Here is a 19,732-nt window from a genome sequence, read left to right as displayed (position 1 = left end):
ATGTCATGGAGGAACTTTGATGGTTTAGGCTGGAGTTTCAATAGGTTTTCGAACTGATCTCGTTCATATTGAAGTTTTTTTAACAGCAAATAGATATCAAGCAGTGGTGTCATTGTGCGGGAACGTGTGGGAACGCCGTTCCGGCACTGGTTAAGAAAAGGATAAAAAATAAATAAAGATTTTAGGTTTTGTAAACAAAAATTAGCAGTGCGTTCCGGCACTGCTAATTTTGCCATGACACCACTGATATCAAGATCTTATTATTGATCCCTATTGTTCATCCATATGCTGCACAATTCGGAGAAAACTTAAGCGCAGATCAATATTCAGGTATTGCGCTGGCTTGTTCAATCCCCTGACTTGAATCCCATCGAGCACGTTTGCTGCTAAAAAGCTGCCAAACTGTATGCAAGAGCAATGGCAACAAATCGAGCAAGTCGATATTTATAATTAGATAAGAAGTATGACAGTTCGACATAGAACTGGCATAATTAATAACAGAGGTGGTCTACACTTTACTAACAAGAGCCTATGACTTTATTTTTAAATTCTAGTTGAGAGATTTTGTTTGTGCTTTAGTCCACTGCCGTTTCTTCCTTCTATTTTTTGGTGTGTTTCATCCAGGTTTCTTCAACGCTTACCAATCCAAAGTAATTCATATTGAGAGATTCGTTCCGAACCATGAAACTGATCCACATTGTTGGCTTCAGTCGGTGCCTGATAGACCAGTTATTCGAATAACTATAAAAGATGAAGCAATATTACGACAATTCCGTAAGATATATTCCATGTAGGAAAAGCCCCTTGACGAAAAAGAGGTAGAATTAAAAATTTGAAATGAGTGTTTAAATCCTTCTGTCATTCAGTTAGAGTTGTTACTAGTATTGTAATATTCAAAAATGAATAACCATTTTCAATTTCGTTGCAACACGAAACTACAGCCGCATAATTATTCAAGTGCAATCAGAGAGTGCAGCAAGCACCTTTACCGGTTTCGAAACTTATTAGTCTCTCATCAGGAGGCACATATGCTGCTCTCTCTGACCCAACTAGGACAAACCCCGGCGTGCAGTCACGGATTGCAACGAACGAAATGGCAGGGATGCCCTAGCGGCAACTGCTAGCCAAAAACTAAGTTTTCAATCTAATAGCACATAAAACAACATCCAAAAATGTTATTCTACATCCTACCAGACTGAAAACAATGGGAACCTTCTCTGGTAACACCTCCGAGGCTTCTACAATTTGCAAGCCAAATTGCAACGATGCGGCTGTAGTTTCGTGTTGCAACGAAATTGAAAATGGTTATTCATTTTTGATTTACATGTGTACTCTGATTGTAGTACGAAGGGAACCATTCTCGTTGGAACTTTACCGCGCTGAGCAGATGGGACGTGAATTATAAATTGTACAATTCCCTCATCTTCCTTAGTCTTAGAATCCGTTATGGCTTGCAAATTGTAGAAGCCTCGGAGGTGTTACCAGAGAAGGTTCCCATTGTTTTCAGTCTGGTAGGATTTGGTAACATTTTTGGATGTTGTTTTATGTGCTATTAGATTGAAAACTTAATTTTTATTGTAATATTGTTTATCGATATAATAAAAGATTCAAATGAAACCTACAAATGCTATTAACAATTTTTTAGGCAACGGGAATTCGGGTTGGAACCATTCTTCAATCAATAGCCACATTTTGCTTAGCAATTGGTCTTTCCATGTATTATGAATGGAAATTGGGCTTAGTTACAGCAGCTTTCACACCTGTTATTTTGATCGCTATGTTCTTTGAAAGAAGAAACACCAGAGGTGGAAACGATTCAAGAGATTCCGCACTACAAAAATCAACAAGGGTAAGTATTTAAATATAATCCTTTATTACGTCTATAAAATCAGAGTTAATAAGCTCCTAGACTCTAGACAATAGCTATGGAAATGCGTGAGAGAGAAGTAGGTTCCCTCTTGAGATGAAGAAAAACAATGGAGATTAATGAGAGAGAAATGCGTTCCTGAGGAATACGTAAGGCTCGTGAATGCTATGTATGAGGGAGCGTATACCAAAGTAGGAACTTATGTCGGATTTTCAGTGACAGTTTGTTTGCATCAAGGCTTTTCACTGAGTCCCTACCTGTATAATCTTGTTATGGATGTACTGACTTAAGGTAAAGAAAAGAGCTTCTTGGTCAATGCTCTTGCTGATAGTAAAGAAATATTGTAGAAGTTGGAAGGTTTAAGAAGGTTGAAGGGCTATTGAAGAGGGATATCTTAAGGTTAGCAAGTGGACATCGAATTGCTTGGGGAAAACTATAACGAATAGCAAAATTTAAATACCTTGGCTCCTACATAACAGAAAATGGGACACTAGAAGTAGAAATTGCGCCCATATAGACCTGGTACCCGCTTACCAAAAAAAATTGATTAATAGCAAGCTCAAAATTTGTTAATAGCTTAACGGTGTCTAGTCGGACAAACTTTGATGTACTGGAACACTGGAACAGGGGAAGTTTTAATTGTGGAACAGTTTAAAAATTTGGAACGTCAGATTACGAAAATTTTCCATGTATTTTGTCGGACAAAACATCCAATTGATTTGTTACCTTTTCATTAAACTCTCATGAAAAAGTCAGACTGCTAATACTGACCAAAATGATTGCTGTCATTTGACATGTTCTTCGTGTTCCACTCATTAAATTGCCCAGTTGGTGATAAACACCAGTCTAATTTTTGCATGAGAGTTTAATGAAATGGTAACAAATCAACTGGAAGTTCTGTCCGACAAAATACATGAAACGTTTTCCTAGTCTGACGTTACAAATTTTTGACCTGTTCTACAATTAAAACTTCCCCTGTTGCAGTGTTCCCATACATCAAAGTTTGTCCGACTAGACACCTTTAAGATATTAACAAATGTTCTGCTTGCTATTAATCAACTTTTTTTTGGTACGCGGGATCCAGGTCTAATAGTATAGAGTTTGGTTGATTTAACTGGAAGCAAATGAGCGGCTTACTCTGTGATTAAATTAAGAATGAGGTGAGGTCTGCAGTGGTGTGACATGCGAAGAGGGTTCATGTTACGGTGGATATTAGGGAAGACTAGAAGTGACAAGTCCATGAAGGACATGATTGGGGAAAGAGTGACTACAATCGTCTGAATAATAGGTTCAAGAACAAAGACTGCAATGATTTGGTCATGTCAGGCGAAGAAATGAGAACTATGCGCAACAAAGATTATGTTATTGTGATAGTAATATTATATACAGGGTGTCCCAAAAAGATTGGTCATAAATTATACCACACATTTTGGGGTCAAAAATAGTTCGATTGAACCTAACTTACCTTAGTACAAATGTGCTCATAAAAAAAGTTACAGCCCTTTGAAGTTACAAAATGAAAATCGATTTTTTTCAATATATCGAAAACTATTAGAGATTTTTTATTAAAAATGGACATGTATCATTCTTATGGCAGGATCATCTTAAAACAAAATTACAGTGAAATTTGTCCAACCTATAACAATTCTATGGGGGTTTTGTTCCCTTAAACCCTCCCCCCCCCCAAACTTTTGTGTACGTTCCAATTAATTCATTATTGTGGTACCATTAGTTAATCACAACGTTTTTAAAACTTTTTTGCCTCCTAGTATTTTTTCGATAAGCCAGTTTTTATCGAGATGCGGCTTATCTTTTAATATATTTACATAACAATTTTATGGGGGTTTTGTTCCTTTAAATCCCCCAAATGTTTGTGTACATTCCAATTAAACTATTATTTTGGTACCATTAGTTAAACACAGTGTTTTTAAAACTTTTTTGTCTCTTAATCTTTTTTTGATAAGTTACCTTTTATCAAGATGTGGCTTCTTTTTCAAAATATACCTAAAAATGTAAATAAATTTTCAGATTATTAACAGGTCTCTATAATCGTACTTAACCATATACAAATATGTGGTGGATTCGACAAAATATTCAAAATATCTCGATAAACAGTGGCTTATCTAAAAAGTACTAGGAGGCAAAAAAGTTTTAAAAACATTGTGTTTCACTAATGGTGCCACAATAATAATTTAATTGGAACGTACACAAAAGTTTGGGTGGGTTCAAGGGAATAAAACCCCCATAAAATTTTTTTGAGGTGGACAAATTTTACTTTAATTTTTATTTAAGTTGTTGCTGCCATAAGAATACATGTCCATTTTCAATAAAAAATCTCTAAGAGTTTTTGATATAAAATATGAAAAAAAAATCGATTTTCATTTTGTAACTTCAAAGGGCTGTAATTTTTTTTGTGTGCGCTATTGTACATAGGTAAGTGAGGTTCACTCAACCTATTTTTGACCCCAGAATCTGTGGTATAATTTATGACCAATCTTTTCGGGACACCCTGTATAAAGACTACTCATATCCTGAAATATTAAATAAATATTAGGTATACGTATAGATCTATTTCGTTCTCATTATGTAGTACCAAAAAACTTATACCTAAACAAACTTGAACCTAAACCTTAAGAGTAAACAGTAGCGCGTGATTAATATTTTTATTTTTCGAAAGTTCCGCGAACTTTCAACAGTGAGGCAACAGTACGTCGGTAATACGACAGTGGCAGTGATATCATACTATCAAAAATAATCATTATGATACTCATAGGCGTGCTAAATGTTGCCAAGTCAGTCATGTTCGATTTCTTGTTACAGAAAATCGATTTTCCAATCGAGTAGTTCCAATGTAACACAAAATCTAGTCATGGGATAAAAAAATTTATATAAAGAAAGTGTATTATTTTGTTCTTCTTAGTGGTGATACAGGCTTCTTTTTGCAATATTTTATTTAGTTCTTCTTCTTCTTCTTTTTCTTTTTGTATAGATATGATTCTGTCTGTTATTTCAATGTGCCTCTAGTAAGTTGTCGTTCCATCGTTTTCGTGGTCTTCCCACTGATCGTCTTCTTATTGGGGAACCGTCTCTCGCTGTCCTGACTACTCTATTTGTTGTCATTCTTCTTATGTGGTCATTTCATTATATTCTTCTGTTTCTTACCCAGTTATAAATGTTATCCACCTTGCATCTCCGTCGTATATCTGCACTTATAGCCCTGTCCCAAAGAGTCTTACCATCGATTGTTCGAAGGGTTTTCATCTCCGCTGGTTCGAGCAATATTTTTGTGCTCTCTGTGTCGGGTCGTGTTTCTGCCGCGTATGTCATTATTGGTCTGATGGCTGTTTTGTAAATTGCTCCTTTCATTTATTTTCCGATATTTTTATTTCTCCATATTGTGTCATTCAGGCAACCTGCGCCTCTGTTGGCTCTATTCACTTGATCTTCCACTTCTGTTTCGGGCCTTCCGTAGCTAGATAGTGTGATGCCTAGGTATTTAAACTCCATCACTTGTTCTATTATCTGACCTTCCAGCTCCAATTTACATTTTATTGGATCTGCTGTTATAACCATGCATTTTGTCTTTTTTTTAGGGAAAATAACATGTTAAATTTTCTGGCGGTTATGTTAAATTGGTGCAGCATACGTTGTAAATCATCTTCACTTTGAGAGATTAGTATTGCATCGTCTGCATAGCAGATTATTTTAAGTTGTTTGTGTCCCATTTTGTATCCTTTTTTAGTTCTTACGTTTTTTATTACTTCGTCCATGATCAGGTTGAACAATAAAGGACTCAAGGAATCTTCCTGTCTTATCCCATGGCCGGCTTCAATTGGGTCAGTTAGTTTATCTTCCACTTTTATTGTGTTGTTCTGGTAGATGTTTTAGATTGTTTTAATAATTATTCCTAGAGGTACCTTATTTAGTTATAGAGTAATTTCCACATACTAACATATTTATTTCTCAAATTGGGTTCTGTACCGCCATTCTTTATATTATTACAAATATGTGTGCCAATCGACAAAATAATCAAAATTACAGCCGCAATCTTGGACCGCGTTTTCCGCGCGCTACTGTTGCCTCTTAAATGTTACAGTAAAAAATGTGTCGACCTATATCAATATTTTAGATATAATTTTCTTTTAGACTGCAGTAGAAGCCGTTGGGAATATACGAACAGTTGCCTCCTTAGGCTTAGAAGAAAAGTTCCAGCAGCTATATGAATCTGAGCTCATGCCACATTATAAATCTTCGTTAAAAACAGTTCACTGGAGAGCAATCGTGTTTGGTCTTTCCAGAAGTTTGTTGTTCTTTGCTTATGCTACCGCAATGTACTACGGCGGATTTTTGATAAGGGATGGATTGCCATACGATAGAGTGTTTAAGTGAGTATTTATCTAATTAAAATTTTAATAGTAGGTATTACTGATTTATGTCTATGTAAATCAGCTGTGTTTTGAATTAGTGCCTATCATATCTTCTTCAAAGTGTGGGATATCATTAGTGTATAATGGGTAGTAGACTAGGAGCCGGTATAGGTGAAATTTGCTAATCATTTTGGACACGATAAAAGCCTATAACTTAAATTGTAGAAGCTAAGAGAAAACGTTTGAACACTGTGACGTCACTTTTTAGTGGCACATGCGTCGACAGTGGCGCATGAAACTTTCTACTTGACGACGGGGTAAATAAATTAAAAGGTACCCTCCCTCACTACCAGAATTAATGTTTTTTAATTTTTTAAGTTATGTGTGATTAAAAAATAAGCCTCAGCGTAATTTTTACCCACTACACCCATCCCCCTTCCCCCTACATCAAAAACTTCATTTTTTTTTAGGTGGCATACCATCAATTTTAAAATTTCAAAAAATTCACAGGCATAGTTGAGGATTTTTAAAAACATGTCTATTTTTTATAGATCCGTAGGTTGAGTGTAAATAACCTCCAAAAAAATGTTTTAAACGTATAACTTTTTTTGGAGATAGCTGTGTTGTATTTTTTTATATTTGTGTATATTATCCAACGCTACATTTTTAATTTTTTTCAGATTTTTCCGTAACGTTCGCCACATTCAAAACTGCAAAAAAAAAGTTTTTAGAGGGTTTTTGGGGTGTGAATTCTTCCATTTTTAAATGTTCTAAAGGACTCAATTACTTCAATTTACATACTACCTACAGTGTGTCCACGGTTGGGGTGTGCAAGAGGAAAAACTTTTTTATTTTCAATTTTAGCGAAAAATGCCATTCCTGATAAAAAGTTTTGCTTGTTCTAAAACCCCATAAAACGAAATAAAATTCAAGTTTTTCAAATCCTGCTTAATTTTGTAGCCTATTTTATGTAAATTCCTATAAGTTTTTGCACTAAGTTCGAAATCGTAACAATAATCTAGTGTTGCCAAGCCACAATGTAGCGTAGTAACTGTCAACGCCGATAAATAATTTGCGAATTGTCATTGTTTTCGACATTGTTAAGCGTTCAATAAAGAATTTATCTTATGTTAAATTTCATTATTAAAATTATTGGATTAATAATTATTTAATTAATAAATAATTTGATGATTCAAGGAGAACGACAAAGTCTGGCTTCATAATCCAGAGAAGCAAAAGGGTTGTTCTTCCAAGTTATTATTGTTACAATTTCGAACTTAGTTCAAAAATTTATAGGGATTTACATAAAATTGGCAATAAAATTAAGCAGGATTTGAAAAACTTGAATTATATTTCATTTTATGGGGTTTTAGAACAAGCAAAACTTTTTTTCTCTTGGGCACCCCATCCGTGGACACACTGTATAAAAAACATGGATTTGATCAAATTTGGAAGTCTATAAACTAGGGAGATTCCCCAAAAAAACCCTAAAAACAGTTTTTCGGATTTTTGGAGGTGGCAAACGTTACGGAAAAATCTGAAAATAATCTACGGAAATTACGGAAAAATCTGAATTTATAGATCCGTAGGTTGAGTGTACATAACCTCAAAAAAAAATTTTTTTACGTATAACTTTTTTTTGGAGATAGCTGTGGTGTAATTTTTTTTTATACTTGTGTATATTATCCAACGCTATATTTTTAATTTTTTTCAGATTTTTCCGTAACGTTCGCCACATTCAAAAATGCAAAAAAAAGTTTTTTTAAAGGGTTTTTTGGGGTGTGAATGTGGCAAATGTTACGGAAAAATCTGAAAAAAAATAGAAATATAGTGTTTGATGAAATACATAAAATAGAAAAAAAATTAAAACTGCAGCCATATCTAAAAAAAAGTTATAAGCTTTTTTTCCAAAAAAAAAATTTTTTAATTTTAATGTTATGTACACTCAGCCTACGGATCTATAAAAAATAGACATATTTTGTAAAAGCCTCAGCTATGTCTGTAAATTTTTTGAAATTTTAAAATTGATTGCATCCCACTTGAAAAAAAGTTAAAAAAATAAATGAAGTTTTTGATACTTGGGGAAGGGGGTGGTGGATTAAAATTACGCTGGGTCTTATTTTTTAATCACATAGAACTTAAATTGAAAAAAATTGAATTCTGGTAGTGAGGGAGGGTATCTTTTAATTTATATATCCCGTCAATTAGTAGAAAGTTTGATGCGCCACTGTCGACGCATGTGCGGCATGTGCCACTAAAAAGTGACGGCACAGTGTTGATACGTTTTTTTAGGTTTTACTATTTAATTTATAGGCTCTAATCGTGCCTAAAATGATTAGCAAATTTCACCTATACCGGCTCCTAGTCTACTTTGTGGTACCTCCCAGCAGTGGCGGCTCGTGATTTTTACAATAGGGGAGGCTATACCTAACTGTAAAATATCTAGACAAATTTGCACTAGCAAAATGCAAAAAAATGCGCCAAAAAATGTAATTTAAGGCCCCATCTTTTGACCATTTTTTATTTACATTTCATAATATTATCCTAATTCATAATTTCATGATATCATCATTTTAAAAATAGTTAGTCTAATAGTAAAAGTTTAATACCAAAGTTTGTGTCGTTTATTTGTTAACAATTCCATCTATTTGTAAATAGATACCTATGCATATCAAAATAAATACAGATTTGGTTTTGCAGTCCATACATAATGAAGCTTCAAATTTTTTAAGATACTCAACTGAATTTTTTTAATTCTAAACGCGGCCTACTGCGAATTCAAAAACACGATAAATTACCGATATTTTGCTTTGAGTTAGAGATATCGGAAAAAGTTATTTGAGCAGGTTGTTCCAAATATTATTATAACCCCACATACCAAATTTCATAACAAAATTCGCACTTTTAGATTTTTCATTATTTTTAGTCAGGACCCTAAAATTCGTTGTCCCGAGACGCACCCAACCACCCAACGGAGCTGAGAAGCTACACTGCCTCCCTTGGTATATCTCCGGGCAGCGTGTGATGGCGCCGTAGATGCCACTGTTAGGAGACCGGGTCTCCTTAAACGCCTGCTGCGCTGCACGGAGCATTAGCAACGGAGAAAGCTGGGCTTCTCGGCTCCGTTCGTGCATCTCGGGATAACCCAGGGTCCTGCCTACAATAATATGTAATAAAACTGAGACGCGATCATGCGTTCTAATGCTAATGCTCCGTACGTATGGATAATTAGTGATAATATGGAATTTACACGTTGTATAATAGCGAGAGTAATTGTTGTTTTCGCGATTCATGATAAACAAAATAGTATAGAGTGTGTAAAAAATTTATGGGGAGGCTGAGCCTCCCTTGCCTCCTCTGACGAGCCGCCACTGCCTCCCAGTACACTACTTTGTGGTACCCCCGCTTTAATTTCTTTTAGCCCAGAATGCCAGAATAGCCGTTTTCTACTATTTATATGTAAATGAATATTATTATTATTATTATTATTATTATAAATCAAATAAGGGCAGAGGAGCGAGCTCCTATTATGCCCAAAAACAAAGAGAAATATAATTTTACAACTAATACAAATTAAGAATAAAGTTAAAAATTAACAAACATCAAATAAAAATATTGAAACAATAAAACAATGTCGCCCTAAAACAATTCAATCCTGTAAAGCTCCCATAATGTTCAAAACAAAGAAAAATATCGTTATAAAACTAATAAAAATTTTAAAGATTACAATTTCAAACAAAATTTTGAAACAATAAATAATGCCGTCCTAAAATTATTCAGTCTTGCAAAGAAAATAAAGAATTATCAAGTCTATTTTTAAAAATGTTAACACTAGTTGCCGATATGGTGTCTTCATCTAAGTTATTCCAGATGTTAAATATTCTGTTTGGTAAAAAGTTCATTCTGGATCTTGTTGTCGTCTGTTCCCTCTTTAATTTATAACGATGACGTCTTAATCGTTCGTCTAGATTTAGCGTAAATATTGTGTTAAGGTTTCCAAAATTATATTTTAAAATACGGAAGGATATAATTAGCTCACCTCGAATGGGATGACATTTTCTTGAAGGAGGAATTCAGACATAGCTTCAGAAATAATGGATTCCATGACCTTGCCGACAATAGGAACTAGGCTGATTGGACGATAATTATTGCAGTCAAGTTTATTTCCTTTCTTGAATATAGGAGTAACCGAAGCCAATTTCCATGACGAGGGAAGAGAACCCTGATTAAAAGAAGTATTCATTATAAAGGATATAGGTATGGCTACAGACTCTGCACACTGTTTAAGGAAAAAGGAAGTTAGTCCATCTAATCCAGGTGATGAATTATTGCGTAGTTTCGATAAATGTTGTTTAATAACATCTGGAGTGAAAGAGATATTATCAAGAGTTGTAAGGAGACGTGGACTCATTATTTGAGGAATGGTGTCATTTGGTTCGTCTGTAAAAACCTGAGAAAAAAATAAGGATAAACATTCCGAAGATTCATTATTAGAAGAACATATGGACCCATCATCTTTTTGAAGTAATGGTATGGAGACTTTAGAAGATAAAGATGTGCGAATGTACCGATAAATTTTTTTACTGTTACCACTAGATATGATAGATTCTTCATATTCTGTTCTTAGTTTTAGCAACGATTGTTTGACTCTGTTAGAAAAATTACGGTGAGCGAGAAAATCATGCAGGGAACCAGTAAGTTTATACGTTCGCCAAAGCTTTCGTTTATGTCGAATTAAGCGGATAGCTGAGAGGTTAATCCAAGGTTTTAATCGATTTTTGTATATTTGTCGTTCAGTTGTATTATCAGAAATTGTTTTAATAGTAGTATGAAGAAAAGAGTCCCACATTGACGATGGATCTGGGTGATTAAGAAAAATAGATTGCCAGTCTATCTGGGACAAAACAAAATTAACAGTAAAGAAATCAGTAGTGGCATACGTTACGAGATTATTTTTGCAAAGTGATGTTAGATTAAATTGAATGTGAGCAGTAATAAGTGAGTGGTCAGAAATACCCACAGGAGAGGACACATCAAGTGTAGAAACTAATTGATCATCATTTGTAAAAAATAAGTCTAAAATTGAAGGATGATTATTAACTCTAAACCTTGTAGGTTCAGTTATTAGTTGGATTAAGTTTGAGTTCATGACAAAGTTTTTAAACAAATTTTGGGAGTTAATAGTGTCAGTTTTGGAAATAATGGGCCAGCTAATCTCAGGAAAATTGAAATCTCCAACGACAATGAGATTTTCAAGGGATGATAATTCCTCAAGTTTGTCAATAAGCATATTGTCCTCAGTAAGTACTGTATCCGGAGGTCGGTATATGCAAACTATATTAAATGTAAAAGAATTGTTAGTAACAAGTAAATGGATAATTTCTTTACCTGGCAAGTCTATTGTTTTATTAGTTATTGAAAAAATATTAGTAATTTCATTTGCTAAATAGATGCATACTCCTCCCCCCCGACGAGTACCTCTGTCTCTGCGAAATATAGTAAAATTATCAATGTTTACAATAGTTTATATAAAATATATATTGACGTAAAGAAATGTATCTTGTTTCAGGGTATCTCAAGCACAAATTATGGGGACAGTTTCAATTGCCAACTCACTGGCATTTTCTCCAAACTTTGCTAAGGGTGTTGCAGCAGCAAAAAAAGTTAAAAGCTTCCTTTCAAGAATTCCACTTATTCGTGATTTACCTTCTTCACGACAAATGGTTAAGGTAAAAAAGTTTTTATTTTTAGTTTCTCCTCAAAAACTTGAGGATAATATATTGATATTATCCTCAATTACCCTATTGATATAATATATTACTTGCTACATAATATATTGAATAGAATCGGAGATATTGTACATCCCTGCAGAACTCCAGATTTCACTTTTATTTTGAATTGTATGTTTAATTTATATTAATTGGTTTTAGGCAAGTGGCAACTTCAGTTTTTCAGAAATCGAATTTACATATCCAACACGACCCAACGTACTAATTTTAAAAGGACTTAATTTGGACATTCTAAATGGAAAAACTGTAGCTCTAGTGGGAGAAAGTGGTTGCGGAAAATCTACGATAATTCAACTCATCGAGAGATTTTACGATCCTAGATCTGGTGAAGTAAAAATGGATGGTGTAGATTTAAAAGATATATCGCTAGATTCGTTGAGGTCGCATATGGGTATCGTATCACAAGAACCAAATCTGTTCAATAAGTCTATTGCTGAAAATATTGCTTATGGAGATAATTCAAGGGAGGTTTCTATGGATGAGATAATTAAAGCTGCTAAAAATGCCAATATTCATAATTTTATAACTGGATTACCGAAGGTAAGTAGAACATTAGATTTCATTATAACTTTTTGTCGATAGGTACCCATAAAAATCTGGTTACTATGATGTTATATCTTTCCTATACTGTTGTACGGAGTTGAGTCGTGGACTACAACAGACGCCACCTGCAAGAAAATTAGGGCTTTTGAAACGTGGCTTTATCGTCGAATCCTGAAGATATCTTATGCCGACCACATTGCTAATCAAGGTGTTTGCTGAAAATGCAAAAAGAAAAAGAGCTGTTAATCAAAATTAAAATAGCCAAAGTCGAATACCTCGATCACATCATGAGGATCAGTGAAATATATAGACTGCTGCAACTAATCTTGCAAGAAAAAGTAGAAGGAAAGCGAGGACCATGAAGGCGAAGGATTTCCTGGCTGAAAAATCTACGTACATGGTTCAACAACAACTACAAATCTTTGTAGAGCAGCAGTGTAGAAAGTACAGATTGCCATGCAATAATTGATAATTGTATTAATTAATTTGTTGCGAATGTGCTTCAAATAATATGCGAAGGATACCGTACGATAAGGTTGATAAGTCATTTCCTAAAATTGTTCCTTTAGATAATCCATAAGAGAAATTATAAGCTTTTTGAAAGTCAAGCTTTGTTCTCAGACTTTGTTATCAATACAAGTCTTATTTCAGAGATGCACAGGCGTCAATAATTGCAATGTATACGCATATCTGATTGATTACGAGAAAGCGTTTGATCAAGTACAGTACGCCAACAGGATGCAAATAATAAAAGAAGCAGAAATTAACAACCAAGACCTGAAAAAAATAATTAGAGACCTTTTACTTGGGTCAGACCGCAAATCTCATTAGAGACAAGGCTGTATTTTTACTAAAATTTTTCTATTTATTAGTTCTAATAAACGGGTACCGCCTAAACATCAGGTACGTAGGTAATACCATAGTATTTGCGGACAACCTAGAACACCTTAGTCCTTATTAACCGGGTCTATATAGACATTTCAAATAACAAAAATTGCCGGAGAGCCAAAGTTTGGTGGAGAGCTAGGGTATACCATAACAAATAAAGTTTAAAAAGTCCCCATCGATCCCATGTGTGCGTCAAAAGTTATTCGGGGTCAAAGGTCAAAATTTGAGATTTTTTTGATTTTTTTCGAAAACGGTAAGTTTTATCAAAAAAAAAACCTAAAACCAAAGTTGTAGATCTTAAAATTCTCTACAAAAATATTCTTTACTATTTTTTTTTAAGAGTTGCCATTCCTGAGATATCGCGATTCAAAGAGTCACATTATACATGATATGCACACGTTTCCACACCACCTGTGAGGTAGTGTACTCAGCGCGTTTTTTTTACCGTGGTTTCCCCTGTAGGCCTACTCCACCAACTGTTTTGACAATTTTAGGATAATTTAAGTAAACAATACCGGTCAAGTTCTAGATATTACCTTATTATTGATATTGATTATTGATATTGCTATTGATTATTAGGTTAACTATTGTTTTGATTTCTTTAGATATTTTAATCAGATTCATATTCTTGAAAGTCTACTTCAACAGTCAAGTCTTCTTCGATTTCATCTTCTTCCTCTTACTCTTGCTGGATGTTCAAAAATTGTTCAAATGTGACTGAGTCATTGGTCTCTTCATTAAAATCACAGGAGTCTTAATCTGTTGTACTAAACTGGACATTTGAGCAAGACTGACCTTGGCAGTTGGTGCACACTAGAGAACACAGCAACCCGACTTTTTTACATCCACATTTGGCACTACAACCTTTTTTGCAATTGCAAAAAATAGTGTTAAGGAGTTTTTCTGGAGCAGATGGGAGTAAGGCTTTAATCGGTTCCAGAGTATTATCTATTAATTTCCAACCCCAGTCTTCTGGATTCAGTTCATTGCCTAGCCTTGTTTGAACTTTATAATATACTCGATACAAATGTTAAAAAGCAGATGCTGATGTTGGAGGAAGACATGATAGTTGTACTTGTTTCTTGTTTCGCGTATTTTTTACAAAAGTTAAGTATCGGTATTTATCAAGACAAATAATTTTTTTGGAGCTCCATAAACCGCAAGAAGAAAGCGAATCCCTTCCGTAATTATTGTTTGCGGTGTAGAATCAAGTTCTGTAAAAACTTTACAGCAGGCAGTCAAATCTTTTTTTTTTTTTTTTCGAATAATTTAAGTACTGACGTTTTGCCCCTTCTGTACATTGCGGACGTAGTGTCACAGCCGGTTATCGCATGTAAAAATAAAATGTACTTTTGGCATTTGGGATAAGCCGATAAACTATTCGACGAATATATCTCTGTTCGCTGTTGAGCCCTTCCAGGTTTCAGAAAATAAATAACTTTATCTACTGGAGTCCTTGCAGTAATCAGTACCAACAAATCAACATCTTCACCAAATAGTTGTTGTGTTTGTTGCCTTAAATTTTTCAATTGCTGTCTCAATTATAAGGACATCTGCGTCATTTTTAGCTTGTTTCACTTCAATATTCGCAGCTGTTAATTTATCAGTTAACATGGAAATGAAACGAGATTTATTATTAATGTTGGCGAAAAGTTGTTGTTGATTCGCTGAAACTGTTATATTTTCATCAAAGATAATCTCGGAACCCGATGATGTTTTTGTAGTTCGACGACGTTGTTCTGCAGCTTTAATATTCTTTGTCGAGTCATTGTAGCCGTCAAATACCACTGTCACTGTAAGCCCGTAATATATGCGTAGATACTGAACATATTTATCAAAAATAACGCTAAAGGTTTATTCTCGATCCCACACGACGTGATGTAGTAGGTACCCTCCATCAATAATGTAAGTAGCGTTTCTACGATCAACCTCAGTATTGACTGATTCAAAGCAATCATAAATTGCTGACTTTGTTGTTTTACGCATTCCAGCTGCATCGAAAAGTGATAAGGGGTAAGGAGCTAATTCATACTCAAAAAATTTTTCAATCTCATCCTCAAAAGCTTCAGTGATACTCATGCGTTGAAATAATAATACAGGATCTATAGCTACTTCTTCTTCGTGAACTTTCACGGTGCTACTCGCAGCTAAAAGAGGGAGTACTTTTTCAGAGCGTTTTAATTTTATATAATTAAATGTGTCACCTGTCATTTTAGCCATTGAAGCAATCCCAACTTCACGAGCTTTATGGCAATTAATCTTATCATCACCAACAACTCCAGAAGCAATAGATATGATTTTATTAATTTTAGGAAAAGGATCATGTGATGAAAACCAGTTTAGAAGTTTTTTAATATCTTTAGCATCTTTGATGAGCTGCGAGTCACTTGCATCTACATGCTGATCTGTTGTGTCCATTCGAACATTAGCAAGCACTTGCAACCCCTCACACACACTATTCATTGCATGCATTCCGTAAACCCATTTACTTATCACACTTTCTTTCATACTTCTTCCTCGAGAAATGCCTCCATGTGTTTTCATAGATTTCATCATCGATTGTTCAATAATCATATCTGTTGAAGTTCCACAACAAAGTTTATCAGAACGTCGAACAGAAAAAAATCCTTCTGTAAACATTTGATAAATACTAGGATCCATTACCTCGTTCATTTGAAGCATGTCTTGTAAGTACAAGTCCTAAAATTGTCAAAACAGTTAGTGGAGTAGGCCTACAGGAGAAACCACGGTAAAAAAAACGCGCCGAGTACACTACCTCACAGGTGTGGTGTGGAAACGTGTGCATATCATGTATAATGTGACTCTTTGAATCGCGATATATCAGGAATGGCAACTCTTAGTAAAAAAATAGTAAGGACTATTTTTGTAGAGAATTTTAAGATCTACAACTTTGGTTTAAGGTTTTTTTTTTGATAAAACTTACCGTTTTCGAAAAAAATCCAAAAAATCTCAAATTTTGACCTTTGACCCCGAATAACTTTTTACGCACACATGGGATCGATGGGGAATTTTTAAACTTTATTTGTTATGGTATACCCTAGCTCTCCACCAAAATTTGCCTCTCCGGCAATTTTTGTTATTTGCCAAGCATTTTGATGTCTAAGTTGACCGGATTATGTGAACAAACTCAGCAGAAAGAATGACGCACTACAACTATGGGAGCGTTCAAGTATTACGTAACGCGATTTTTGAAGATTTTTAACCCCCCTCCCCCTACGTAACGCACTCTTATGGGAGTTTAACTATTGCGTAACGCAATTTTTGAAGAATTTTATGCGAAATGAATCCAGATATGAACCCTACAAGCCATCCTGCAAGAAAAATATTTGGAAAGCGAGGTCCAGCAAGAAGAAGAACATCTTGGTTAAATAACCACAAAACTTGGATCAACATATATGTGCAGCTCTTCCGTGCTGCTGTAGATAAAATACAGATTGCTGTGATGATCGCCCACATTCAAGATGTATGGGTGCATCCCGAAATTCTGATCAACCCTGCCACAGGAAATGAAATAGAGCGGGTCTGAAGCAATACACATGAATGAGTTATTAGTGACTTGGTATGAACATGAAAGCCGACATAAGAAGGGTGGGACTTTGTAATAAAAGGGAACTAAATCAAAGTTCTTCTTCTTTCTTCTTTTGCCCTTTAATTCGTCCAATTTTGGACATAAGCTTCCTCCAGTTTTCTCCATTCGCTTCTGTTTTCTCTTTCCAGTGTATTCCTATTACCTTTCTTTCTATCTTTCGATCAAAGGATTCTTAAATCGAAAGTATTAGACTTTAAACCAGTCAATGAAACAGTCTGTAAAACCAAAGGAGAAACGGTACACTTTAACCACTTGAACATACACTTATTCATTCGAGGATAAAAGAGAAGGATTATTTATACGACATAAAGCACCACAAATACAGCTACGAGTTAGACTCTCTTCGAAAATAAAAATCTCCTCCTCATTCCTTGAACCCTTGTCAGGGCGTGGTGACACTCCTGAGCTTGCTGTCTCCATTGGCTGCGATGCTGTGCCAGATGGTCAGCTTCGTGTAGCGATCTTACCACCAGAGTCTTCATTTGGTCTACCCATAGTGTTGGAGAGCTTCCTCTTGGTCTTCGACCTTCTACCTTTCCTTCTACTACCAATGGTTTCATAGTCCCCGTTCGTTTCGCTATGTGGCAGAAATAATTTGGGTATATGGGTATGCTCAGTTTACTTTTGTTTAAAGCCTGTCTTTTATGTGAAGCTCTCCAGAATTGAGAGGTTGGTTCTGTGTTCAGTCCAGGACACTCGTAGAATTTTTCTATATACTCACATTTCTAAGACTTCCACCTTATATTTGTCGATATTTTGAAAGTCCATGTTTCAGCTGCGTATGTAGCAATGGGAAAGATACGGGCTTTGATCAACCTGGCTTAAGGCTATGGGTACATAATTCGCAAATATTTTACGTGTATTCCTACTTTTTCTGTCTTTACATGGCAAATTACGTGTAGTAAAATTCACACTGGTATGGATATGTAAACATTACTAGAATGTCATTCTACTTGAAAATGTCATCATTAATTTAAAGAGATGGGTTTTGAATGTTCTTGGATAACTGTTATTTTTATAATTGGAAATTATTAATTCAGTTAATAAATGTGATAATTTTTTCACTAACTATGTATTCAGTGATTGTAATAATTTATTTGTACAACAAAGACTAATACTCAATCGAGAAAAGGAGAAAAGTGTTAAAGTGATTTTTTAATAATATATTGTTATGGAACGCTTACAATTTTGAACATCTTTAACAACAAAATATTTGGATCACAGAATATATTATCCTGATGTATTCTCTGCTTGGATCTTCCACAAATAATACACAATAAATAACTTTTTATTAAGTTCACATGTTAAATCAATTATTTATCAAATACACTATATTTCAATAATATTTAATCAATAACTCAACATATTCCCGATGCAATGTCAAATATTTAAAATTGTCACTGATTGTCAGTGTCTGACTGACAATATATGCTGACAATATTATATTCGGCTGAGTGCGTTGTAAGACAATGATAGATTTGGAAAATATTACCACGGCATTGTTTATTTTTTTCGAATCCTGAAAAAACCAATAAATATTTTTGAAAAATTTAAACGCAGAATGAAAGACTAAATTATTACCGAGGGCCGAAAGTCCCTTAGAATAAATAAAAAGTTTATTTTGAATGATATATTTGAAATTAAAAATCACACTAAATTTTCTCTTAGTTTTTCACCCCTGTAACTTATTAAAATAAACATTATAGAAGTTCTCAGGGACTTTCGGCCCTCGCTAATAACGTGATCTTTCATTCTGCGTTTAAATTTTCAAAAATACTTATTAGTTTTCTCAGGATTCGAAAAAAATGAATCCCCATTTGAGTAGCATTGCAGCCGAAAATACGTACCGATCCTCTTAATATTACTTGTTGTCGTTCGGTTTTGTCATATTTTAATTAATTTAGCTGTTACGATTGGCGCCATTGTTATTTGTTGCTTTTTACAGAGCCCAAGTATACGAATCTACTAGTTCGAAATTCTCCACTTGGCGTATGAGGGGTAGATTATTGTTTGTCCTGTCTACGATCATTATTTTGTTTTTTCGGTGTTATTCTTAAGTCTTAAGTCTTAAGTGAATGAATACATATACTTGGGACAAATAATAAAATTGAATAGAGACAACCAAACAGCAGAAATAAAGAGACGAACGAAGTTAGCGTGGGCCTCGTTTGGTAAGCTCAGCTTCATATTGAAGAATAAAAAATACCCTCAATATCTAAAAACGAAAATCTACGACCAATGTATTCTTCCGGTCCTTACATATGGATGTCAAACATGGACGTTCACAAAAGCGAATATGGACAAAATTGCGAAAACACAAAGAGCAATGGAAAGACAAATGATCAACGTAAGATTGTCAGATAGAAAAAGGAATTCCTGGGTAAGAAATATCACAAAAGTAAAAGATGCTACTCGTCAAACAGCTAAACTAAAATGGAAATTCGCCGGTCATACGATTAGACAAAAAGACGAAAGATGGAATAAAATTATTACAGAGTGGAGATCATGGACATATAAACGAAAGAGAGGAAGACCACAGATGAGATGGGTAGATGACCTAAAACACCAAGCAGTCTTTTTTAGACAAAACACGTCTTTTTTAGACAAAAAGACGAAAGATGGAATAAAATTATTACACAGTGGAGACCATGGACATATAAACGAGAGA

General features: G+C 34.5%; 1 protein-coding gene across 4 annotated transcripts in view; it reads left to right on the top strand.

Moving 5' to 3' along the window:
* Positions 1 to 19,732, top strand: part of LOC126889941 (ATP-dependent translocase ABCB1-like) — a 341,038-nt gene that overhangs the window by 315,794 nt on the left and 5,512 nt on the right. For all 4 annotated transcript variants that reach the window (XM_050658693.1, XM_050658694.1, XM_050658691.1 and 1 more), the window contains 4 exons: positions 1,646 to 1,849; positions 6,014 to 6,252; positions 11,804 to 11,963; positions 12,165 to 12,563. In XM_050658693.1, coding sequence (XP_050514650.1) covers positions 1,646 to 1,849; positions 6,014 to 6,252; positions 11,804 to 11,963; positions 12,165 to 12,563 — 1,002 coding nt within the window. The remainder of the gene's footprint in view (positions 1 to 1,645; positions 1,850 to 6,013; positions 6,253 to 11,803; positions 11,964 to 12,164; positions 12,564 to 19,732) is intronic.

The sequence above is a fragment of the Diabrotica virgifera genome, chromosome 8 (assembly GCF_917563875.1).
Source record: "Diabrotica virgifera virgifera chromosome 8, PGI_DIABVI_V3a".
In the NCBI taxonomy this organism is placed as follows: Eukaryota; Metazoa; Arthropoda; class Insecta; order Coleoptera; family Chrysomelidae; genus Diabrotica; species Diabrotica virgifera.
The sequence above is the reverse complement of the archived record's forward strand: the minus strand, read 5'-3'. Positions and strand labels throughout refer to the sequence as shown.